This window comes from Megachile rotundata, chromosome 4 (genome assembly GCF_050947335.1).
Source record: "Megachile rotundata isolate GNS110a chromosome 4, iyMegRotu1, whole genome shotgun sequence".
Classification (NCBI taxonomy): domain Eukaryota; kingdom Metazoa; phylum Arthropoda; class Insecta; order Hymenoptera; family Megachilidae; genus Megachile; species Megachile rotundata.
The window spans coordinates 17,001,984-17,029,601 of record NC_134986.1 but is presented as its reverse complement, the minus strand read 5'-3'; the positions used below and the strand labels follow the sequence as shown (position 1 = coordinate 17,029,601).

General features: G+C 36.7%; 1 protein-coding gene across 11 annotated transcripts in view; it reads right to left on the bottom strand.

Annotated features, from left to right (window-relative positions):
* LOC100874708 (phosphatase and actin regulator 2) overlaps window positions 1–27,618 on the bottom strand; it is a 312,191-nt gene that overhangs the window by 189,014 nt on the left and 95,559 nt on the right. For all 11 annotated transcript variants that reach the window (XM_076530596.1, XM_076530598.1, XM_076530600.1 and 8 more), the window contains 3 exons: window positions 19,124–19,288; window positions 18,548–18,646; window positions 15,736–16,050 (listed from right to left, as the gene is read on the bottom strand). In XM_076530596.1, the coding sequence (XP_076386711.1) occupies window positions 15,736–16,050; window positions 18,548–18,646; window positions 19,124–19,288 (579 nt within the window). The remainder of the gene's footprint in view (window positions 1–15,735; window positions 16,051–18,547; window positions 18,647–19,123; window positions 19,289–27,618) is intronic.

Here is a 27,618-nt window from a genome sequence, read left to right as displayed (position 1 = left end):
GTAATACTCATCATAGTTTGCATAATCAAGGACTTCTAAGTCTGAACTGTACTTAACATTTCATTCTATCTGTCTTGACATTTCAGCAATAATTAGTTCTGTCTGACACAATTGAAGAGATCATAACTGAATTAATATAGTAAAAAGCAAGATATTGTGCTTGAGTAAAGAACATAAATTAAATATCATAAGCTAAGAGGTTAAATGAGTAGCAGTTAAATAAAGATCTAACTGAATTAATATAGCAAAAAGAAAAATACTGTGCTTGAGTAAAGAACATAAATTAAATATCATAAGCTCAGAGATTAAATGAGTAGTAGTTAAATAAAGATCTAACTGAATTAATATAGCAAAATGAAAGATACTGTGTTTGAGTAAAGAACATAAATTAAATATCATAAGGTAAGAGGTTAAATGAGTAGCTATTAAATAAAGATCTAACTGAATTAATATAGCAAAAAGAAAAATACTGTGCTTGAGTAAAGAACATAAATTAAATATCATAAGCTAAGAGACTAAATGAGTAACAATTAAATAAAGAAGATCTAACTGAATTAATATAGCAAAAAGAAAGATACTGTGCTTGAGTAAAGAACATAAATTAAATATCATAAGCTAAGAGGTTAAACAAGTACCAATTAAACAAAGAAGATCTACCTGAATTAATATACCAGAAAGAAAAATAAAGTACTTGAATAAAGAACATAACTAAAATATCATAAGCTAAAAAATTAAATGAGTAGCAATTAAACAAAGAAGATTTAACAAAATTAACATACAAAAAGGAAAAGTAATGTACTTGTATAAAGAACGTACATTAAAAATGATAAATTAAGAGGTTAAACAAGTACCAATTAAACAAAGAAGATCTACCTGAATGAATATACCAGAAAGAAAGCTAAAGTACTTGTATAAATAACATAAATTAAAAATGATAAGTTGAGAGGTAAAACAAGAAGCAGCAAAATAAAGCAGCTACAAAAGTGTTAACCTGAAAGAAAGATAATGTGTCCATTACACAGCGCATCCTTGAAGAGGTAAATTGCAGTTGACTGCAGTGCATTAATTTATTATAGTTCGCCCCAATTTTTGTTGAACCGCTATGAAACCTGTAATTCTCCATTTTCCACGTTATGAACGAATCGATTTTTGAATATGTACGGCAGTTCGATAAAACGCGGTTCACCACAGGAAGGCTCGCGAACATCGATTTCCAATTTGTCGACAAAACGACCGAGGAATTATCGTCGACGTCGCTGTCTGGTCCATGCAGAAGCGATTAGTCCAAAAAAGGGGGGTTGCTTCGCCCGAACGTAATAGCTTAAGAATCATCGATCTTATTGGAACTGCTCGGAAAGTTGAACGTCCGAGGAGTTGGAAAATTGTGTTGGTTCCGTGAAATATGGGGAAGAAGAGGATTTCGTTCCGGGGAAGTTCGACTCTTCGGGGGAAAAATTGAGTAAATACCGGACGAGTTGTCGCTTTCGAAGTTTCGAATATTTAAATACAAGTTCTCGATGTTTCACGGATTCATGGAGTTTCGATAAGTTCGATACCGATTTAACATGTGTGCATCGATGTTTTGTTACAGTTACATCTATCGAAAGTTCACGCTGAAACTGGGTTAGCACTATTAATTCATTTTTAGCTCACCGTCCTCATTTCGCAACATTATATTTACGTTCTTTCTGTTCGATTAATCTAAAATGAAGTTTGCCACGTGAAACATCGATAGCAACTTTTAGTTAATTGCACGCAGGAACAATGTTGAATAACTGATCTTTGGTAACTTGTTTAAAGTAAATAGTGTTCGTGAAAGGTCAGTGTCGCGAAACTTTTGTGGGACAAAAGGGAGCAATTCTATTTCTTATCAGAGTAAAAATACGTCCGGTTGCTGACGAAGCTGGTTTAATCAAATCGTCCTATTTAACAGAGCACGTTCTATTAACAGCCGTGAGAATTACGTCACGCTGGAATGAATTATTTATCGAAGATTAAAGTTATTCGGAACGAAGTTAAGCAGGACGTTATTAAAAGGAAATCTAATTCCTGAAACACGATAATTTACTGACAAATATTCGGGTATCGAATTAAAACTAGAACAGGTTGCAGGAAATTTCTAGCGGAAGTTTATTTTTAATTAAAAATTAGCAGAGGTTGTTTAGAACTAATTATTGAAAGAGGTTATGTAAAATAAAATAATTAGTTCATTGTAAAATATCAACGATACTAAAATACTTGCAGAAAATTTTAATGAAAGGATCGTTATGAAATACAAAGCTTCTTTGAGAATTCAATTCAACGTAGTGTCAATTAATTACCAAACCGATGCCAACAGAAAATTTGGGAAACTTCGCAAGTTTAATTAAAATACATTAATCGAGGCGAAAATAAATATTATAATAAAGACCAAACTTTCCACAATGAAACTCTCAATCCCCATGTTGTTCATGAAAATGCCTTATATCTTTCACGTAGAATTTTTTTAACAATTTTGCTCGTTATACAAAGAATTCGTGTTAATTAAAAATTTATTTGTCAAATGTGACCATACGAAAAAAACACCTGAAACTTTGACAAAGTACATTTCATTCGAATCGATATTTCCAGCACAAAGACGTCGACCCTGTCGAAAGTTCCGACCGATTAAAACTTTTATTACCAAAGAACAAAACAAAAGCCTATAAATTTTCGATATTGGTCAACTTCCTGCCACTATCTTCTCTCAAATTTACGACGCGGCGTTCGATCTCGAACTTCCGTCCGCTAAAAATTTGTCAATAATTCACGTTCCAAAGTTGCCACGTCCACGGCAAGCTCGATAATAAAGACGATAACGACCTAACGAAAGGTGCTCGGAAAGTCTCGAAACAAATCGCGAAGTCAGAGGAAGAAGACGAAAGGGTGGGTTTTCGATGTCAAAAGACGAGATCTCTTCATTTTTCATTCAATGTTCCTCGTTTCTCTCTGCTGTGTCTAGTTTCCCTGACCCTTGTCGGATAAATATTTACGCTGTGTTGCGAGCGACTGCCAACCCGAAATTTTCAATTCATTCACGGGGGAATAACGTGGTTGACACTCAGGTGTCAAATGATTTATTATTTTGATGTTTTAGAGAAAATGGATGACTGACAGTCGTAATAAATGATCACTTATTTTTGAAGATGTACAATGTAACTCGATTAGATCACAAGATTGTTTCAAGAAATCACTCATGGAACATGAAGCTAAAACTTGAAGGCTACAGGTGATGCTCTATATGAGTGCTTCATTAATGTTCTCAATAAAATATGGCTGACTGACAGTCATAATAAACGATCACTTATTTTAGAAGATGTACAATGTGGCTCGATTTGATCACAAGATTGTTTCAAGAAATCACTCATGGAACATGAAGTTAAAACTTGAAGGCTACAGGTGATGCACTATATGTGTGCTTCATTAATGTTCTCAATAAAATATGGCTGACTGACAGTCATAGTAAATGATCACTTATTCTAGAAGATGTACAATGTGGCTCGATTTGATGACAGAACAGTTACAGAAAATATCACTTATGGAACATGAAGTTAAAACTTGAGGACTATAGGTGATGCACTACATGCATGTTTTATTAATGTTCTTAAGAGAAAATGGCTGACTGACAGTCATAACAAATAATCACTTATTCTGGAAGATGTACAATGTGGCTCGATTTGATGGCAAGGCAGCTGCAGAAAATATCACTTATGGAACATGAAGTTAAAACTTGAGGACTATAGGTGATGCACTATATGCATGTTTTATTAATGCTCTTAAGAGAAAATGACTCACTGACAGTCATAACAAATAATTATTTATTCTGGAAGATGTACAATGTGGCTCGATTTGTTGGCAAGGCAGCTACAGAAAATATCTCTTATGGAACATGAAGTTAAAACTTGAGGACTATAGGTGATGCACTACATGCATGTTTTATTAATGTTCTTAAGAGAAAATGGCTGACTGACAGTCATAACAAATAATCATTTATTTTGGAAGATGTACAATGTGGCTCGATTTGATGGCAGAACGAATACAGTAAATATCACTTATGGAACATGAAGTTAAAACTTGAGGACTATACGTGATGCACTACATGTATGTTTTATAAATGTTGTCAAGAGAAAATAACTGACTGACAGTCTTAATGTGTAATCATTTATTTTGGAAGTTACACAATGTACCATATGATTTGATGACAGAAAAGTTTCACAAAATACCATTCATGACACATCACGTCTAAGCTTGAAGACTGTAAGTAATACACTGTAAACATGCTTCACTAATGTTCTCAATACGACATGTCTGACTGACAATAACAAAATAACTACTGATTTTGAATGACTACTTATATGAAAGGTGTTCAATGTGACACTGTTTGAAGACATAAAAGTTCCACAAAGTAACACTAATGTTACATAGATTAAAAGTTTGAAGTCCAAAAAGGAAAACTATGTACACGTTTCATTACTGTTCTTAATAAAAAGTACCTGGTTCATAATAACCAGAATAAAAACGAATAATGACCTGTTCTGAAATAAATATAGCGTGACATGAAGATATAAAATACTTTCCATGTCTCGAAACACCAAACCTAACAGCAAGTTCATCAAAAATGATAAATTACAAAAGATGTACTAAAAAAAAGAACAAGTATTTTACTACAGAAATATAAAAAGAACAAGTACGTTTTACTACTGAAATATAAAAAGAACAAGTACGTTTTACTACTGTATACGATAATTGAAGTTACTATATTCGATAACTTAGTGGATCACGTAGCTAATATTAAGATCACGCGGCTAATATTAGTGGCACGTATATCGTGGCAGTCGTAGCGTCGAAACTAATTTCATAAAGCAAAACTACCCTCGTATGCAAGCAGGGGGTAGAATTTCAGACAGAGGGTGGCGATATCCCATTTCACGTAACTGGCAGGGAGGGCCACGAAAACGAAGGCTTCCAGTCGTAACCCTGAAGAATCACGCTAATTTGATTACCTCCGTGGAAATCTAAGCCGCCAAAAATTCACGGAGTTGCACGACTTCGATCCCGACACGAAGATTATTTCACGGCAGCCCGATCCGTTTATTGCTTTCCCGCCAGAACGTTTATTGCTTTTATTGTTCCGCCCGTGCAAATGGAATCTGAGGTTCCATTGGCACACGAAACGATCGTTATCGAGCGATTTAATTTCCCTGGTTACCGGCGCGCGGCCGTTGACGAATTTTTGTTCGTTTCTCTCGATTATTCCACAGTTTTTCGTGTAAACTGCTATTCGTACCGCGCTGCGGATTGGCTCGTTCCGACACGATCGATTTGTAATTACGATACACGCCGGTCCAAGTGTTTCCCTCGTGTAAACCCGACAGAATGGAATTATGTTAGGTCGTTAAGTATGGAACTTGATAAATATACAACTCTCGCGTTTGTCATCTTTACCCCCAAATATGTTTGCTCAAATGTTAGCTTGAAAAACACACGTTCGTTTATTACCCATTTGCCGAATATGTCGACAAAGGTTAGGTTATTTGGTGACCGAAGTTGGAAATGTGCACAAAGATTCAAAATTCAGTCTAATTATAAAGTAAACAATTAGTATCATTCTTCAAGACATTTCAGAGTGATTCAAGTTCTTTCCTTAAGGACATATCGATCCTTTGAAACATACCTTTTACTTTGAAACAAACAGTTAACATTCCTCAACACACCTTGCAGTGATTCAAGTTCTTTCTTCAGAATATCTTAAGTTTTTCACAATTAAAATCATTCTTCAACATACTTGAAAATGATTGAAGTTCTTTCTTGAAGGACATCTTGACCTTCTGAACCCTTTACTTTGTAACAACTGAGATAATGCTTCCATCAGTGAACAAAGCTCTAACTTTGTAGAATCTGTAGATTTTCTTAGGATATCGATTTCTGTTGTTAAAGCATGTTCCCTTAATAGATATCAGGAACCCCAGGAACTTGCAGGTTGCTTTTCAAAAACTCGATGAGTTTTCTTCCGTCTTGGATGCACAGAAATGCATTTCTGCATCTTCGAGTGACCAAAGTGGATCAACTCCAACTTTCTTCAAGTTGAACGCGAAAGAGTGAGAAACTTGTACAACCATTTCCTGAGGCGTTGTTAAACTTATGGCTAGATTTCCACGTTTTATCCATTGAGGTCCCAGAGGAATTTGGAAAGCGTGTATCTCTCATTGCGTTATTTGTTTCGTGGATAAACTTACTTTACGTTGACAAGGTGGTCTTGTGAATTGAAGTTTCGAAATTTGGGGATTTTAGAATTTTTTTATTCTTGAATTGGGGATTTGGGGGTTGAGAGATGGATTTTGAAAAATTTAGAAATTTGGGGGTTTGAGGAGTTAAAAATTTTGGAATTTCTGGAGTGGGATTTTGGGGGTTGGGAGATGAATTATGGAAAATTGGGAATTTGAAAATTTTAAAATTTTTGCGTTGGTAATTTCGGGGTTGGGAGATGGACTTTGGGGAATTTAGGGACTTAGGGATTTGAAAATTTTAGAATTTGTGAATTGGGGATTTGAGGGTTGGGAGATGGATTTTGGAAAATTTAGAAATTTGGGGGTTTGAGGAGTTGAAAATTTTAGAATTTCTGGAGTGGGAATTTGGGGATTGAGAGATGAATTATGGGAAATTTTGGGAATTTGAAAATTTTAGAATTTTTACGTTGGTAATTTGGGGGTTGGGAGATGGACTTTGGGGAATTTAGGGACTTAGGGATTTGAAAATTTTAGAATTTGTGAACTGGAAATTTAGAGGTTGGGAGATGGACTTTGCGGAATTTAGGAACTTGGGATTTGAAAATTTGCGAATTTTTTATTGCATTGAATCTTTCAGAGATTTCAAAATTTAGGGCTGTGAGGATTTGAAAATTTCAAATTTTGGAATTTTACTCTGCAACTACAGCATCAACAAAACCACCCCTTCACCGTGTCACCCAAACGTGAATTTCTTTTACAAGTCTTCCACAACAAAACACCTTATCCATCAAATTTTAAATAAATTTCCTTCCGTATCTACATTAAACCCTGCAATCACAAAATTACATCAGCGAGTTCCTTCCTCGCGTAGAAACTCGCGAAAGGGTTCAACAGCCCCGACAGAAAAAAACAAAAAGATCGCAGAATATTAATAAACGTAGGTAGAATTCGCTGGAGAGATCCGATGTTGTGGGGGTTAAATCAATTAACCGAGAAGAAATTCGTCGACCTAAGAGGGTATGTCTAGCCGGTTCAAGCTAATTATTGAAATTATTCATGCCTATATTAGACGGTCGATTCGATCGTGATCGCGCGACCGATCAAACGAGTTTCTCGATCGTCTGAATTTCGTCGTCGACGTCGGCCTAAGGTTTCGCGACGTTCTGCGTCAATATCGACCGGTAAACCCTGGCTTCTCCGTCGCGCACCCTTTCGTCCTCACCCAACGCCACCCTCTTCACCCTCCGTCATTCGGGGAGCACGTACGCGCCAGGGAAAACAACGAACGCGCCGATGCACTGAAATATGCACGCTCAAGCGAGCCGCTTCAACGTGGATCAGGCTTTTACCATATTGCACGTTTATCCTATGGGGAAACATACTTTCACCTTCTTCCGTGTTCGCCAAAAATTGACATCTTAATACGAACAGTAAAACGATGAGAAGTTATAGAATGATTTAACCTCTGATTTAACAGGTTTATATTCTGTTAGATCAAAAATAAATATGTTAGGGATGAAACGGTCAATATGTAATTAATTCTTGTCTTGACAAAAGTTAAACCTCTGCCAAAATTGATACTCGATTTAATGCAATAACCTGAAATTTTATTTTTTAACTCAGTAATCCTCTTTTGAGATGATCATGGAGAAACAGACAATAGTTGGAATTAATATAGTAATAACTTCAGAAGGATTCATCAAACTTTTCAATTAGTGAATTTCAAAGTTGCAGATTAACTTCAAACATCTTCAAGATGGACATGCATTTTGACAAAAGAATTTTGAGATCCATGAAACCAGCATCGACAGGGTTTTAATTTAACCTTCTGACTGTGAACAGCATACATGCACCCTCACGTGAGGTGCATACATGCACCCTCACATCAATACATACAAAAGATACACATATTAAGACTTGGAAATTTTTCTTAGCTTAACATTTACTGTTGCATTAACACATTGACAGTCCCAGATAAGTCTAACGTTTGAAACGAGACACGAAATAACAGATCAACCCCTTAATCTTCAATATGAAAGTATTGTAACAGGGATAGGGAGACATATAGGGATCTTTCAGACTCGATATCTGTTACCAGGTGTAGTTACGAGCGAGTTTGAACTGTTTGACTCGCAAGAAACATATATACTTTATGAAGTACTCTCAAGGGCATTTTTTTCAAGACTGATGCTATCGAAGTTTCTTCAGATATCAAGTTTTACTATAAGGCTTTAATTGAAACACTTATCCAATTAAATTTCTTTGTTCCATTTTTATGGACGTAAAACAGGTACATTAAAACATGGACATAAAACAGAAACTTCAAACATGAGCATAAAATAGAAACATTCAAACATGAACATAAAATAGAAATATTCAAACATGAACATAAAATAGAAATATTCAAACATGAATATAAAGTAGAAACATTCAAACGTGAACATAAAACATTAGAAAATAATGTTACATAAAATATAAAACATTTTATTATTTGATGAATATGGAGACATTTGATAAAAACAAGCAAAAAATGAATTTTAAAATGGTAGACGAATTTGTTTTAGAAGAATATTTTTGTCTGTAGGAAAGAAATTGATGGTGAGTTTAGAGATTTCCAACCCCAGAATCTCCGATTTAGCCAGCAAGATAAACACTCGATTGAGCGAAATAATGGAGATCTTGTTCAAACAATGATCCCGCGATGTCTCCCTTGAATGTTTAGCGATTAGTCAAGTGTCACCCCAATCCAAGCTCGTTTTCCCTTGGCTGGATTCGAACGATCTCCTTAACCCAGAGACCCATCAACTACGACGCCTACATCGTGTCTCGTTAACGATGACCCTGATATTCTCCGACACCAAATCTCCCTTAGTCTCAACACCGATCAACCGATCGTGAGAACATTTCATGACATTTGCTAGTGGAATCCATTCGTTGTAACATCTTTAGGGATCATCGTTTGCGTAGTTATATCGGTGGAGATTTGGGGGTTGATAGATTCATTGGTGGGATCTTTGCTAGAGGAGTAGGTGAAATAAGGCGTGGGGTACTACGAATAAAAATATGATACAAAATATGTAGAGTACCAGTGTGAAAATTTGACAATCTGACAATTTGACAATTTGACAATTTGACAATTTGACAATTTGACAATTTGACAATTTGACAATTTGACAATTTGACAATTTGACAATTTGACAATTTGACAATTTGACAATTTGACAATTTGACAATTTGACAATCTGACAATTTGACAATCTGACAATTTGACAATCTGACAATTTGACAATCTGACAATTTGACAATCTGACAATTTGACAATCTGACAATCTGACAATCTGACAATTTGACAATTTGACAATCTGACAATCTGACAATTTGACAATCTGACAATTTGACAATTTGACATTCTGACAATCTGACAATCTGACAATTTGACAATCTGACAATCTGACAATCTGACAATCTGACAATTTGACAATTTGACAATCTGACAATTTGACAATCTGACAATTTGACAATCTGACAATCTGACAATCTGACAATCTGACAATCTGACAATTTGACAATTTGACAATTTGACAATTTGACAATCTGACAATCTGACAATTTGACAATTTGACAATTTAACATTCTGACAATTTGACAATCTGACAATCTGAAAGTTTGACAACTTGAAAATTTGACAATTTGAAAATTATAACTCTGTTAAAATTGCAAATTTAAAAATCTGATTACTTGAAAATGTAAAATTTGATAACTTGAAAAATTGGAAACCTAAAAATTAAAACCCTGGAGAATATTAAAAAATGTAGAAATGTAGAAATGCAGAAATATAAAAATATCAAACAGAGTAAACAAGTCAGTCATCGCAATTGCGTGTCAGGAACAGCCCTAATCGACAATCTAAAAGCATCAACCCTATCTAATCACAAAAATGATCAAGCATAAAAAAACAAAGAAATTCTGCGGCGTCGACCATTAATCACAAGGGAAGCATTCAATGAAACCGACACGTACGACGTTATCAGTGCACCATTAACCTTGTCAATCCACCCCGACGTCTCGATCAGAAAAGGAATTTTTTTCATTGAAAGTTAATATCCCTACGCGGAAATTGATCGTACTATTTGTGTATAGATCCAGACGCCATAGAAATATTTTGTCGTCGAGTCTTTTTCGGATCCTGTTCCTAGTTAAACACGGAAAAGACGAAGACCGCCCGAGGGTGGTGGGGTGAATTAAACGGCCGTGATGGAGGCTGTGGGATGGAAAGGGTGCAAACAGAGGATAAAACGTCGTACAGACTCTAGGGGTTGGGTTTACCGTATGCCTCCTCGTCTGTCTCGAGCAAGAAAGAACCATGGGAGCCAACGACGATCGATACGCTTCTCTGCGTATATCGCGAACTGAAGAGCCTACCAGCCATTTCTGTCCTCCTCTTTCTCTCTCTCTGTTACCCTTCTTTATTTTTATCCCTCGCTACCCCTTTTCTTCGTGCGTTCTAAAGCATCGAAACACGTGCTTTTTTGTTAACTTGCATGAGATTCTGCAATTGTTGCTGCTAATATGTGGATAGAGTGAGCTCATTTGCGGTGAGGGTTGCTTTCGTTATTGGTAATTAGGGATCTGATGTTAGATGTTTGTCGACTCAGCAATTTTTGATGTAATAAATTTTTAAATTATTGAAGTGGTAAATTCTTTAATTTTCAAGTTCCAAAATTTCTGGGTTCTCAATCCTTAAATTTCCAATCTCTCATCCCCCAAAATTCCGAGCTCTCAATTTCCAAATTTCCACGCAGTTAAATTTCCAAATTTCTATGTTCCCATATCCTCAAATTTCCAACTTCTCATCCCCCAAATTCCTACATTCCCATATCCTCAAATTTCCAACTTGTCATCCCCCAAATTTCCAACTTCTCAATCTCCAAATTTCCACGTTTCTGAATTTCCAAATTTCTACGTTTCCATATTCTCAAATTTCCAACTTCTCATCCCCCAAATTCTTAGATTCCCATATTCTCAAATTTCCAACCCCTCATCCCCCAAATTCCTACATTCCCATATCCTCAAATTTCCAACTTGTCATCCCCCAAATTTCCAACTTCTCAATCTCCAAATTTCCACGTTTCTGAATTTCCAAATTTCTACGTTTCCATATTCTCAAATTTCCAACTTCTCATCCCCCAAATTCCTACATTCCCATATCCTCAAATTTCCAACTTGTCATCCCCCAAATTTCCAACTTCTCAATCTCCAAATTTCCACGTTTCTGAATTTCCAAATTTCTACGTTTCCATATTCTCAAATTTCCAACTTCTCATCCCCCAAATTCCTACATTCCCATATCCTCAAATTTCCAACTTGTCATCCCCCAAATTTCCAACTTCTCAATCTCCAAATTTCCACGTTTCTGAATTTCCAAATTTCTACGTTTCCATATTCTCAAATTTCCAACTTCTCATCCCCCAAATTCCTACATTCCCATATCCTCAAATTTCCAACTTGTCATCCCCCAAATTTCCAACTTCTCAATCTCCAAATTTCCACGTTTCTGAATTTCCAAATTTCTACGTTTCCATATTCTCAAATTTCCAACTTCTCATCCCCCAAATTCCTACATTCCCATATCCTCAAATTTCCAACTTGTCATCCCCCAAATTTCCAACTTCTCAATCTCCAAATTTCCACGTTTCTGAATTTCCAAATTTCTACGTTTCCATATTCTCAAATTTCCAACTTCTCATCCCCCAAATTCCTACATTCCCATATCCTCAAATTTCCAACTTGTCATCCCCCAAATTTCCAACTTCTCAATCTCCAAATTTCCACGTTTCTGAATTTCCAAATTTCTACGTTTCCATATTCTCAAATTTCCAACTTCTCATCCCCCAAATTCCTACATTCCCATATCCTCAAATTTCCAACTTGTCATCCCCCAAATTTCCAACTTCTCAATCTCCAAATTTCCACGTTTCTGAATTTCCAAATTTCTACGTTTCCATATTCTCAAATTTCCAACTTCTCATCCCCCAAATTCTTAGATTCCCATATTCTCAAATTTCCAACCCCTCATCCCCCAAATTCCTACACTCCCATATTCTCAAATTTCCAACTTCTCATCCCCCAAATTTCCAACTTCTCAGTCCCGAAATTTCCAACTTCTCAGTCCCCAAATTTCCAACTTCTCATCCCCCAAATTTCCAACTTCTCATCCCCCAAATTTCCAACTTCTCATCCCCTAAATTTCCAACTTCTCAATTCCCAAATATCCAAGCTCTCAGTCTCCAAATTTCCACACAGCTAAATCTCCAAATCCCAACATTCCCAAATTGGTAAATCCAGTACCCACCTATATTCCTAGAGTCACCCACATTCCAAGTCCCATACTCCGTAAATACGTATGAAATCGTATGTCACCAACAACCAAAACCTTGTATCGGTTTCTGAAATCCACCGATTCAAGAAACTACCCCAATGCACCCTTTTTCGTGCCACGTTTCTGTCCAATATCGAGTTACATCCACAGTTCAAAGCGAAGCCGTAAAACAACGCACTTATCGTGCAGACGCGTAACGCGATACGTCATAGGTGAACTCGATGATCCGCAACCCCGATTTCACCGTCTTATTTCGCAATTTTTATCGGATTCCTTTGTTCCTGGCTACCTGTTGCGATCTTCGATTTCGTCGGACGCGATTCGTAAATTACTAGACCGCTTTGATCCTCTTGTTTGTTTAAAGAACCGCCTCGGGCGGTTTGAAACGGAACACCGACGGAGAAGGTCGACTAATTTGCATGTAACGCGTCGCGACGTCGAGAAACATAATCATGGCGCGTAGATTGCGCGATGCAATTTACTCGCTAGCGTCAGACAATATGCCTGCAAACATCTGTTTCCAACGACGAGTATTTCGACTTGTTAAATCGTTAATATTGCAGGAATATTAAGTGAAACTTTGGACGACGAATTTACTGTTTGATATTTGAAATTTGAATTTATAGTTTATTCTTGCTTTGTACGTTTAATATTATTTATATTTATTTTATACGTACTTATTTGTACGTACTGAATATGCACGTATATATGTACACTCATGTATGCACATATGTATGTGTATTAAGGGTGGCTCGCGTTGAACATCTATATAATTTCCACTGCTATTAAAGACAGGAAAAAATGAATACCCATATGGTTACATATGTTTCATATCATTGATTATATTTTTTTGCTGTTAATAGCAATGAGAATAATTTAGACGTTTGACCTAAACGTAACACCCTATACATATCACAAGAATAATTTCATTTTAATTCACTGTGTCATCTTGTTAAAAATTAAATGATATAGTTTGTTCAAGTTAAAAAATTGTCCACATGGTTTCAATGAAAAATTTCATTATTCATATTTATAGTAAAGAGACTAAATAAGTAATCTTGATATAAAATGATATCATATAAACGAAGTAATCTTGAAAATTTTGATTCACTGTGTTATCTTGTTAAAAATTAAATGACATAGTTTGTTCAAATTAAAAAATTGTCTACATGGTTTCAATGAAAAATTTCATTATTCATATTTATAGTAAAGAGACTAAATAAGTAATCTTGATATAAAATGATATCATATAAACGAAGTAATCTTGAAAATTTTAATTCACTGTGTCATCTTGTTAAAAATTACATGATATAGTATGATCGATTTAAAAAATTGTCTACATGGTTTCAATGAAAAATTTCATTATTCATATTTATAGTAAAGAGACTAAATAAGTAATCTTGATATAAAATGATATCATATAAACAAAGTAATCTTGAAAATTTTGATTCACTGTGTCATCTTGTTAAAAATTAAATGATATAGTATGATCGATTTAAAAAATTGTCTACATGGTTTCAATGAAAAATTTCATTATTCATATTTATAGTAAAGAGACTAAATAAGTAATCTTGATATAAAATGATATCATATAAACAAAGTAATCTTGAAAATGAAAGTAGATTAAGTAATCTCCCGAAAGACAATATCAAATTAAAATGGAACCAATCTTGAAGTCTAGCGTTGAAAACCAGATCTTGAGACAAAATAAGACTAGATAATCTCTTAGTAAAATGAGACTGAATCTCTAAGTAAAATGAGACAATCTTGATTCCGAAAAGGATGAAGAGGATCAGGTATTAATTGAACGACAAGTACGATTTAACGTTAAGAGAGTTATTACGCGATTCAAATGGCCGAGGCGGAGATTCCATGAGATATTTAAGCGGTCGCCATGCAGGACGACATACCACGATCATACTTGGTAGCCCATTAATGCCGCCTCTAGCACGTGACTCTTGGTAATTAGGTCAACGCCTGTACCGGCACGATTCTACGCGTTCGTGTTAGATACTACGACACTATAATTTCCCTTGTCTCTTTTGCAACCTCTCCGATACTTATCTTGCCAGAAAATTGCAATTTTGAGGTAAACGTCGTGATAGCTTTTGTTTCGGAATGGATATTCAACGTGGGTGGTTGAAAGAAATAATTACTATATTTTAGCATACTGAGCTGGATTAGTGTTTTTCAGTTTCACGTAGAATTCTAAAAGGCACTCTCTTTTCACTTTTTTATCTAAGTACCTTTATTGTATCTTACAATTATGTGCGAATATGTTGCACACAGTTATACATATGCAGTTATATGCAAGTGTATATGCATTATTATTCAACTTGTCACAGTTCAAAAATTGAATCTCCACGCTATTTGAATAGACGGATTAGCTATTACTTATTCACCTGTTGAACTAAACGGAATACAGCTACGTATCAAACTTCCCACCGTTCCTGCTCAATCAATTTGATAAATTTCTGTCCGATCAACCATCAACTTAATTTGAATATCACCTCCGTATCATCGTGGCTCTTCATACACTCCCGTCAAATTATCCGAAATCCGTATCAACGACATCGCTTATGCATTCAGAAATTTACAATTATAATTTCAAGAATTTACATCAGTTTATTGGTATTGTTTCTGAATTTTTGCTTTCTACATGGATATTTTATACACTATGTACATTTGTGCCATACTAGGTATTTAGACCTAGGTTTCTATTTATTGGTAAATTGTTAGAGCTAGAAATGGCAGAGATTTAGAGGTTTACAGATGGTGTGACTTAGAGATGGCAGAGATTTAGAAACTCAGAGAAAGATTCAGAGATTCAAAGATTCAAAATGAAAGTTTAAAAACTCATAAATTTTAAAAATCAGATATTTGGACTCACACATTCATACACACAAAAATGAGAGAATTTTAGAATGAAATAATAGAGAAATTTAGTGAACTAGAAATACATGAACTTGAAATTTCCACTCTGTCAATGTCAACCCACTCTGTCAACCCATAAGTAGCCAAATAAGTAGCCATAAGTGGATAATAATTCAGCAGCGCATTAATGCTAGGTATGAGTGTAACAATTAGAAGTAAACGTATTTTGTACGTTACCTTGCGTGCTGCCATTAGGTTGTCCAACCTGCGGCATCCCTGGGTAAAGGGGCGAGGGATGAGGCGAGGGTTGATTGCTGGGTGGTCCTGTAGAATGCGGATTGGCAGTCGTGGGGGTCGGCGTGGCCGATGGTACTTGCTGAGATTGTTGGGATTGCTGGACGTTACCAACGGACGTGGGTGTTGCTGCAGGGGTACCACCAGGCCCGCTACCAACCCCACCAGCCGGTTGCTGTTGTTGTTGTTGCTGCTGCTGCTGATGAGTCTGCTGCGGAGTAGGAGGTTTCTGACCGTCGGGCGAGTCGCAGGTCGCGTCTGAAATAGAACACACTTTCAGTCGAAATTCAACAGAGAACGTTCTACGAATAGTCATAGAATTCGTCTACCACGAGATTTTCGATTAGTTTGCCTCGGGCAAACGCGTTCTGTGGATTCGAGCTAAACCAGGGTGTTTGACGCTGTACCAGGGTTGTGTTTGGGTAGCTTTGACGCTTTGTCTTCGTTATTCCGATGCGAGAATGATTAATGAGGCTTGGTTATATCGAATGGGGGTCCGAACCGAGATTAAGATCGAATTAAACGGATAAATTAGAGAGGAGGTCTCTTCTGGCGAAGTAGCAGAAAATTAATGAACGGAGTTAATTCATTTAGATGAGGGACCTTGATTGAAACTCTTTCCGGGCGAAATTTCATTATTCGGAGTTACAGGATAATTGAAGGCATAAATTAAAATCGGAACGATATCGATCAACATTCGATAAGAGTGGGAGTTTTAATTATCTTTTAAAAAATTAATTGGCGCGATCATTCGTGGAAGATGGGCTTCAAATTACATTAGGATTACTTTCTCTTCTTACAAGACAATGTAGATATTTTACACGGTGAATGTTTTAATAATAATTATAAATTTATAGAATATCTACTTGTTTCAACTCGTAATTTGTTACGGTAGAATATTCGGAGTTTGATAAGAAATTTCTCATTTGGGCAATTCGCTTGGAAACGAAACTATTTCAATGTTACAAGTCTACGAGAACATGGAAATGCCTTGGTGCTATTTGAACAACCCCCGAAACCGTCTCGTTTATTCACGAGCTACAATTAATTAGAGATTTCGGCTTGTTCGACTAGGGAAACACGGTGTTCCAAACTTGTACGAACCACCCCGAGAAAGATGAATGATGGTAGAAGCTGTTGAAGAGCTTGGAAATCAATATCCGACAAAGTTCTTCGACGGAAAACACGCTCAACAGGCATTGTTGTGCCAACTGAAGGGAATCTATTAATCAACTCGAGTTTCATGAGAGGAATGTTTTGGATCCACTTTCGTAATTACGTCCGACATCGAGCGTTTAGTACATTATTATCGAGATAAGAAAATTTCAATAAAACGACATTAAACTATCGTTTGGAGACAATGGACCGACGTCAACTTCTCAAAGTCCCTTTAACCCTTTTGTAGGCAAATATTTTGATATTTTTTTGAACTACATTCTTGCGAAAGTATTACAAAGAATTAAATTCTCTTGGTTTCAAGTTTCTAACTTCGCATATAATTGCTCTTGAAGGTTAAAGAAAAATTTCTGTTATTCAGAATGTGAAATAAAAGTTTCTGTGCAGAGAGTAAGCTTGCAATGCTCGTCGGTAAAAGAGACCATTACCTTATCACCTAACGATAAAACAATCACTGATCGACAGAATCAATTTCTTTTTGCATTCTATTGAAATATTACGTTAATTACAATTTTTAATTATATTTTTAGGTTTTAACTAAATGTCACTAAAATGTAACTAAAACTCAATGTCAATGTTTTACAAAATGATGGCTTTTTTTTTAGTTATCATAGTTCGATGATGCGACCATGTCTCACCGGAAATTAAAGCCATGTCTGCACCATAACGAACGGGAAACCTAATTACATTCTTTAGCGACGCGACGTGTCTTGCCCTTCGTGTCTCGTTTCAACCCGGAGACCGCGGGCCCTTATTTCCTGATCAATCGAACGCTGGACAGGTTCCACCCTTTGACGGAAATTCAGAAATTCCATAAACTGTTATGTTTCGAAAAAAGTGAAAAAATAGTAGATCACGAAAATGAGTTGCAGAGAGTCAATTTCTGAAATAGCATGATTTAAAATACTTTTTGATCTCAAATTTACTGTTTCCAAAAATGTGAAGATAGTAATTTAGGAACTTGTTAAATTGTCAAAATGAAAGATGGGAAATCTTTCAATTTGCAAAAATAGCAGCTAAGAAGCCATCCAAATAGGAAAATAGCAATTTAAGAAATTTTTGAATTGTCAAAATAAAAATTAGCAAATCTTTTCAACTCGCAAAAGTAACTGCGAAATTACCTAAACTAAGAAATATTAACTACAGAATTCCCGAAAATTATAAAAATGAAAATCAGGAAATTTTCCAGACTGCAAAATTAATATGAAAATTGCTGAAATTGAAAAATAGCAGCCCCAAAATTTCCCAAATAATAAAAATAAAAATTGAAACAGATTTGCAAAATTTCCCAACCTACCAAAAATGAAGAAATTTCGCAACAGCACCCAAAGGATAACCCAAGCCGTAAAATTTTCGCGAACAGCAAAAAGTGAAATTAAAATACTACCCAGTAAACTGACTTCCAAACTTCAGCAATTTGCAAAAGATTTATAGTCCAAGTATGAATAATTCAAGACACGGACAGGAGCAAACAAAGCGACGTTATAAAATTCGTGGTAGGTATTCGGGTTTCAGGCCAGCTGTCTATAAATCACGAACGACGAGGAACGGTAACGGATGGTAAAACGGTAAAACTTACCATTTTCTGGAAACGACGTGGACCTTATCACGGGCAGCAGTATTCCTTTCTGTACCAACTCGTCTCTGCTTGCTCGTACGGAGATTTTCCTCTCGAGCGCTGCAATCGCACGAAAAGACACCCGTTATCATTCGCTTACCGATAAATCACCCTCCGTGCATGTTGACCCCTTTTGGTCGATACACAAACCACCATAAATATTTCTTAAATAAAATCGACACATATGACACCGTGTGCATTAATATTCTGCTTCGAATATAATTCTAGTCATTTTCACAGCGGATATAAATATGAAGTGTACAAATGAGGGATGAAGTGTTATTCAGAAAAAGGGAGAATTTGTACTGACTTGCCAATGGAGTCGAAAAATCAAAATTCTAAGTTTAGGATAATTTATCATTCAATAAAGAATAGTGAGTTCAATAAAGTAATAAAAAAATTAATAAAAAATAGGAAAATTATAAGAAAGAGTTATGGTTTAAACAAAGTCTCTGTCGATAAAAAAATCAAATAAAAGTCACATTTCTTGATGGAATTTTTTTGTAATATTTAGTATACGGATAAAAGAATACGTACACAAGGAGGCAGCTTCAAATTTATCCGATTTCTTTTTCCGTTTCCATTTCCAAGGCTTAAAGAGTCTACCGAGTGCAGAGAACTTGCTTTTCCTTTCGAGGGGTGGTGTTCTCGCCCCCGAACCCAAACTGTTCGTTCGCAGAGCCGCCCCATTTTGTTTCTTCGCTGTAAACAAACAAAATAAACACCGTTAATAAACAAATTTAGTAAACTACAGAGTACAGCTAAAATTAAAACGATCGTTGGTAACATAAGCGTCGGTGTTATCGACTTGGGATACGTTTCTCCACGTTTTCCAGGAAAATGGGAGAATTTCTACGTTACCGACGAGGGATGAAACATCCCCTAGAAAGTGCGTTTACCACCCAATCGATCGACCAATTACCATGGTTATAGAGATGCTTTATTTGGAAACTTGCATGCAATTATTAAACACAATGTATGATAAAAAGTATTCAATTCTGATATTCGAGCAAACAAAAGAGAAGAGGAAAACTTTAAATGTAATCGGTGAAAAATATTTGAAAATAGCATTCGAATTTTTTATCACTAAAAATAACAGGAAATAACAGGAAAATGAAAAATGTCGAAGAAAAGATTTAAATTCGTTTGCAGTATTTAGATCAATTGTATTAAATATAGAGTACTGAAGTAACTTCGAATTTTCTGTTAGAAAAGAGAAAAATTTTGAAATTCGACAAAAATACCGTGTACCATTTTTTATTCGTGAAATTTCACGAAAGAGTACGCAGCGAAGAAAAGCTAATATACGGCGGAAATACGGTGAGAAACGGCTTCCATTGCGCCCGGAAGTGAAAATTATTTCCGCAGGTTATTGTACCTTTCCCGTAGAAACAGATTCCGAATAGCTAAACGAATATTCGCGGAAAATCGTATAGAATGTGGCCAGCCGAGAGTTGGCTCTTAACTCATTGTCAGACGGCCATGTCGATGTCACCATAAAATCAATACCCGACACCGTAGCCCCATAGATATTTAATGGCTGTCGTTTCTCGAGGAAGAAAAACTCTTAGTCTTAGAAGCTTCATTCGCGAATTCGCTCGATAAACAATTCGTATCTCTTTTTAATTGATAATCGAACGTATCGAATGCGAAACGTTATTCCGTGTTTTACGATTACAAAACACTGCTTTGATGCATTCCGCTCTAGTAACTGGTAATTAGTTCGCGCAATAGCAGCCTATGTTAACGACTAATTAATCTGAATGGCAATTTAATCGAACGATTCCAATTTCTCGTTTATAGTGTTCATGGAAATATCTGGCCGATTATCGGTCGTAAATCAATTAGTTAAATTTTATATTACCAGGAAATTCGCAACTTTCGACAGAATTATTTTTCGAAGTCATTTATGATAATTGAAAAATAAATTGGTGTAAAGATAAAGCGAGTCAATTATTATCGTTTTCACCCTCCATTACACAAACAATGAACACCCTTCAAGGATGAAGTTTATCAACGATTGAATAAACCACCCCTTGAGAAAAATTCACCCTCCTGTCTACGACATATGGATCTTGATGAAGCTTTAACGTCCGTTGCAACACCCCCCATGCAGAAGATACACACGAGATCGTGTATCTTCGTTTGGTGGTAAGTAAAAGCGCAGACAGGGAGGGTAAAAGGGAAAGGACAAGGGTAGTCGTTGTCAAACGCCAATTTCGGGGTGTTCTCAGCGGGGAATACCGGATGATAACGTGCGGTAGGGCAGTTTCCTCGAGGACGACGATTATCAGCCTTAAGCGTCCCTCGGGGACACTTTTGGATAGAGGATCTTGAAAGCTAAATTCTTGCCACCTAACATAGAAGGGTGAATTTATTCCGTTTATTGAAGATTTTGCTCGCAACGGACCCTTTTACATCCACTTTGGGAGTAATTAGGCAACTTCGTTGGTTTTCGTGAATCTTTCAGTGCGGTTAATGATGGAACTAGTCAAAGTTAGTTTCACAAATTCTGTGGCGGGCTATTGGATTTATTTGGTGTATTTTCGGGTCTTCAGATTTCTTGGCTCTTGTGGCTCCAAACTCTTTTAACGTGGTTAATGATGGAATTACTGGTCGAAGTTAGTTTCACAAATTTTGTGGAGGGTTACTGGATTTATTTGGTATAGATACTTAATTTTCTAGTTCTCAGATTTCTTGGCTCTTGTGGTTCCAAAATCTTTTAGCGTGGTTAATGATGGAATTACTGGTCAAAGTTAGTTTCACAAATTTTGTGGAGGGTTACTGGATTTATTTGGTATAGATACTTCATTTTCTAGTTCTCAGATTTCTTGGCTCTTGTGGTTCCAAAATCTTTTAGCGTGGTTAATGATGGAATTACTGGTCAAAGTTAGTTTCACAAATTTTGTGGCGGGCTACTGGATTTATTTGATATATTTTCGGGTCTTCAGATTTCTTGGCTCTTGTGACTCCAAACTCTTTTAGGGTGGTTAGTAGTGGAATTAGTCAAAGTTAGTTTCACAAAGTGGTTACTAAGTTTATTTTGTGTGGACACTTATCAAATTTTCAGGTCCTCAAATATCTGAGCCCTGAAAAATTATTTTCTTCAATTTTTAAATTAAGAAACTTAAAAATTACAAATTTCTAAATCCTCAAATATTAAAATTAACAATAATTATATTAAACATAGCACATCCACCACTAGTCTGAAATAAACTATAACTCTGCCGTATTATAACATGAGGCCTTTTTTCTCCAAAAGATTACTTAGCTCAGAAATTTATTTGTTCACATCATTCGATATTAATAATGATTCAACCAAGGATTAAGTTATTGCCTGTTGGACTGCTAATATTTGATAACAGAATTGATCGATCCACGTCTATGCTCGATTTTTGAGCGACGCGATAAGCGCCGCGATAAAAATGTCAATCGTCGACGAAATCGATGTATTTTTTAATTTTCTCGCGCGATAAAATGAACAATGCAGTGGTATTAATTTCGTACAATTTCTCGATACTAAAATAATATTTAATTTTTATATGGTACTCAGATTTCCACATTTTTTATATTTGATAAATTAAAACGGTAGTGTAGATAATACTGCAGTTATTCAAGAAATAGCAGTATCAATTTTGAAGCAATCTAATACGGTCGGTATTGATTTTGCGTTGAATTTCACTAGAAAGCAATAGCGGAAAGAAGTACACTGGTGTTATTTAATTAACACTATTTGAGTGCACGTATCTGTTTACGAATAAAAATCGATTCTTGAACAGTTTATAAAGTGAATCACTGAGTATGTGGAAATACGTCTCATACAACGTGACGCACCAGGTGCGTCGGCCTTCCTTACAGAGAAGTCACAAAATGGTGTACTAAAAACTGAATCTTGTAAAGAAGTTCCATGCAAAGAACAAGCAAAAAATACTAGAACAAGTTAATTAAACAAATTGCCCTTAAATTTAAATAATTTACAAAATGAATATGTTATGAAATGCAAGTTAAATAAATTCCAACGATCTAAATAAACCGAGTTCCGCTAATACAAGTTGGTAAACATTTCCGTAAATTCTCATTGTTCCACGAACGTCAATTACCGCTGTTTCGTAAATACGTTTCCACTTATTAGGTGATCAGCGAAGAAAACAGCGGAAGAGGCGAAAATACGAGAACAACAACGAACAAGATCCGTCGGTTCAATAACGAGCGACACGTTTCGAGGAACCGGCAACCATTCGATTTCCGGGGGTCAGACTTTTTCTCGGTACTGAATGGCATCAGAAATGGCTTAGCGTTGGCACGAGATTCGAGAAGACATTCCTTGGCAACCGTTGCGCCTCAAAATTACTCGAAGAACGCTCGATCGATCGGCTATGCAACACTCGTTCAGAATCGTTCGATGCTGATCGACACGGATGCTTCAAGAGCATCTTTCGAAAACAGCCTACTTGATATTTTATGCTGTGAAGATGTGTTCGAGATTCCGCTTCATTTCGTGATGCATTCGGTTTATCTGTTAATATCAAATGTGGAGGTACTTTATGTATACACATACTGAGATCATTCTATAATTAACTTTCTCTCAGCATAATTTAACGTATTTTGTTTATGATCATCCTCATAATCTGATAGTGACATGCAACTGTTCATTATTAATATTAGAACTGAATGGGGCAAATATTTAAACTCTCCTGCAATTTTCTAAATAACATTATTGTAGATTCTTGAACAGTTTATAAATAAAATCACTGAACATACAGAAATACTGCTAAACACAAGGTGACTCACCAGATGCGTCAAATCCCTTTACAGCGATATCAGAGTTCACAAAGTAACAGAACAGTCAAATGAAAATACTCAGAAGCGAACATATCGGAAATCGAAGAAATTCGGCAGTTAAATGGTTTCGCTAAAAGAAATCGGTTGGAACGTTGAAGGGAGAAAAGGGTAGATCGGTATAAGGGGTCGAAGTGGAATAATTGACGCGACAAAGCGGTTCCGGTGCCTAGGAGGCCTATTCACGCGCGTCAAAGGCTGTCGAGAACCCGTTGCATCGATGTGCATCGTCTACGTCCGCAAACAATGGCAATATTAACGCGACGATGGAGTGCAGTTCCCATTGTTCTGGATCGCGATGCATCTTAACGTGACCCGCCCATCATCCTGGCAAGACGTGTACAAAAATAAATGGAAGACAAATAGGCGTCAGCCGTGCATGTTCGCCCGATAAAAATCAATTTTCTAACAGGAATATCGATCTTCCTTGGCATTCAATAGATTCGACGTGAATTATAGAGCGGATGAAAGTGTGAAAAATGTCCGGAGGAAACAACCGAAACTATTTGATTGAAGAACGATGGAAATTTGTTTCGGGGGTGATTTTTTGGTTTGCTGCTTCCTTACTTTATTATTCTCGATCTCGTTTTTTTATTACCGTGAACAATAGGATTCATCTTGTACTCAAATAAATTTTTGCAAAATTTTTACATGATCTGTCTGTTACAAAACCTTACAGTTGTTCAAGATTCTATACACAAGTAAACTTAAACTCTACCTTGGAACCCCGTCGAAACCACAGAACCGCATAAACAATGTTGCCTCCAAAAGTCTAATTCTCGAGACATATCGACAGACGAAAATTCTTGCACGCGTTATCGAATCACACGGCAATTTAATCCTCGCTACGGCACGTGTCACATTGCAAACGCGTAGTCGATCGATCGTTAACGAACTACGCCACTCGATACGCAAGTAGCAAGGTGTGTGTAACCGCACAGGGGACACGGTACTTCGTAATTCCCAGTCCAAGTGGTTAATATGCAAATCGCGAAGTGACCATCGTTCGCAGCTCGCATAGATACTTGCGGTGGCTTAATCCGGCCAAAGGCGGCTTCCGTTCAAAGGGATTCAAGAAAATCCGACTTCATAAACGTCTTTTTGTATTTGTCCGAATAAGCCTTATTAGTAACAGATCCCGTTGACAAATTGGAAACGAGGGGTCGTGTTGCGAGGGTTGGTTGCAAATATAGGGGATGTTTATTTCAATCAATTCTTTTCCAGCGTCGGATTAAGGGATCGAGATGGGAATATTATTGAGCTATTAACGGTATCGGGAAGTTAATTTACGGCCTTTATTGGATCGGAATACAAGACTTAACTGGGGGTAGTTACAGAAAGGGATTCTGCTGAATCTTGTAATGAAAAATTGACAACGAATTTGTTGTGTGACAATGAATTTTCTAACATGTTATAGAAATAATTTTAGTCGCGTTAATGGTTAGGTTACTTTCCTTAAAATGAAACGTTAATAACCACTACAGAACCACTTCTGTGATAAATTATCCATAGTTTTAAGTAGTTGTCAGAAATCTCGTGAAATTTGCATTTGTGGCCGAAGCCATTTCTCCATCGCGAAGTCATCAACTGTATCCGCCGCTCCCTCTCGCAAACAAACTAAACCGAAACAAGGGAAAATCGAATCGACAAAGCGCACTCGTTCTCCAGAAAAGAGGAATTTCCCTGCGAAAGAAGTTCACTTCCATCGAACAAACTTTGCAATTCCATTTCCCACCCCTTCGATCCCGTTTACGTTCGAACGCTGCACGTGTACCTTTTCCAAGATCAACCGGCAAGCTGTCGTTTACAATAAACGATTATTCGTAGTTCTTTCATCCAAAAGCGCTGCTTCGGACAAGAGCACGTCTCAAAGCAAAAAAAAATGTGAATACACCTGTATCTCGACTGGCAACCGCAGGAATGTGTTTAGGGGTTCAAGTTGACAACCAGTGGCCAGGTAATTGGGGGATGGAAAACACTGTGGCGTTTCCATGACGACACTCGGCATCCCTTGCTAGCCAGCCCTTTGTACACCGCTACAGCCATGCCCGGGGCAACGTGCCCTAACCGCTACACCCTTTTGCTTTATCTACACGCTTTTCCGCTCATTTCCGTTACGCTCGCTATATCCCGACAGACGAAAATGTCTGGAACTTGTTATTTCATTAGACATCCGCGACCGAATTCGGAGATGGATCGCTCTGGGGCGAAATTCGTACAACGCTGATCTAATCACGGGGTTATACAATACGTGGCGGTCAGGCGTGACTCTGCGATACTGTACACGCTATAGAATTAACTGATATGACTAATATTAGATAAGAAAGATTTTGGTCATCGATACAAGTTAACCCTCTGAAACTCGGCTTAACACAGCAAGTTCGAATACGTATTTTTAACCAAATCCATACACAGTGAAATTAATAATAAAGATATAACTTCAAAAGAGTTGATCGACTCGACTAAAAAGTTTGCTACCCAGATCAAAAGTTTGCTATCAGATCTCTCGGAGAGTAAGGGGTTAATTTTGAACGCCCTCCTAAATATTCATCTATCCAGGCTTTGCCGGGTAGAGTGAATTTTTCAAAGCGAAATCAGAGGGTCAAGAGACTTTCCGCGGTTGATTGCATAGCAGGAAATTAATTATCGTAGTTAGAATATGAGAGGGTTGCGGATGGTAGCCGAACACCGCGCAGCTATGCTGCGGCTTCGATATTACGGCCATGCAAATGGACTCGAATGTCAGTGGAACCACGGTAATATGTCGTCGTTCGGCCAACCATAAGGGCCGTTGGACCGTCGTTGCTTTGACGCAACAGGCATGCCTGCTGTAACAATGGACGATAAGCGTTATTGTTCGAGGGATCTTGAACCGTGCCGAGTGCTTCTGTAATCGCTCGACGGACCAACGAGACTGGTCGTTCGTTCGTTCTGTTCAATGGATATGATGGAACGCGATGTCACCACAGTTGTATGCTTGATTAATACTTTACGGACCGGAAATTTATTAATAGTTCGATAAGGACGCCTAGTCGATCGAAACTGATTAATTGCGATACACTCGGATAAATATTTTGACGTTCGACGCCGATGTTCGTTACGAGGTTAATTATTTTGATCGATTGTTTGTATGTTCAGGATCATTGATAACGATGTAACATTTCTAGGCAATAGTCTGCAGGTTAAGGACTTAACGATGTGAACATTTGGAAGTACATAACATTTACGCAAGTACAAAACGTGTAAATATGGACTTGATAACTATGTTCAGGATCATTGATAACGATGTAACCTTTCCAGGCAATAGTCTGCAGGTTAAGGACTTAACGATGTGAACATTTGGGAGTACGTAACATTTACACAAGTACAAAACGTGTAAATGTGGACTTGATAACTGTGTTCAGGATCATTGATAACGATGTAACCTTTCCAGACAATAGTCTGCAGGTTAAGGACTTAACGATGTGAACATTTGGGAGTACATAACATTTACGCAAGTACAAAACGTGTAAATGTGGACTTTAAAAAATGTGTACACCAGAGAACCTCAGAATTAAACCATGATAAATAATTATATCTTGAATATGCATATTTTCAAGGTAACATCAAAATAAAAAGCAAATGGTGAGACTCCTTCGTACCTAACTGAAGGAACGTACAAAAGAAGTTCCTCAATGTCATAAACTCTGTAAGGTTGTTTCCATATCAATGTCTCAATAGTTCCATTTAACCCCTTGCACTATGACCTATTTGTTAAGTGCGTCAGTCAGAACTGACTAATTACAGCTACAATGTTAAAACAGACAAAAAAATTTGAAATCTTATGTCAATATATTATTATACAATCGTTGATTATGCAAATTATAATTAGACTTGAACTCCAAGTAGAAGCGTACTAAGCATTCGAGTAAAATTGATCACGGCCGAAGTATGAGTGCGTCACGAGTCAGACTCGTCACAATAGTACAAGGGGTTTAAAGCATCTAAGTACAGGTCTAACTCAAGGAACGTACAAAAGAAGTTCCCTAATATCATAAACTTTGTAAGATTGTTCCCACATGAATATATGGATAGCTTAATTTGAAAACATCTAAATAGAAGAAAGAATTTGTAGTCGATCGATGCGGCAGGTTTTATAACTGGAATCGGTGGCTCATTAGTTGGCGGACAGGAAAGCAGGGAGGACGATCGAT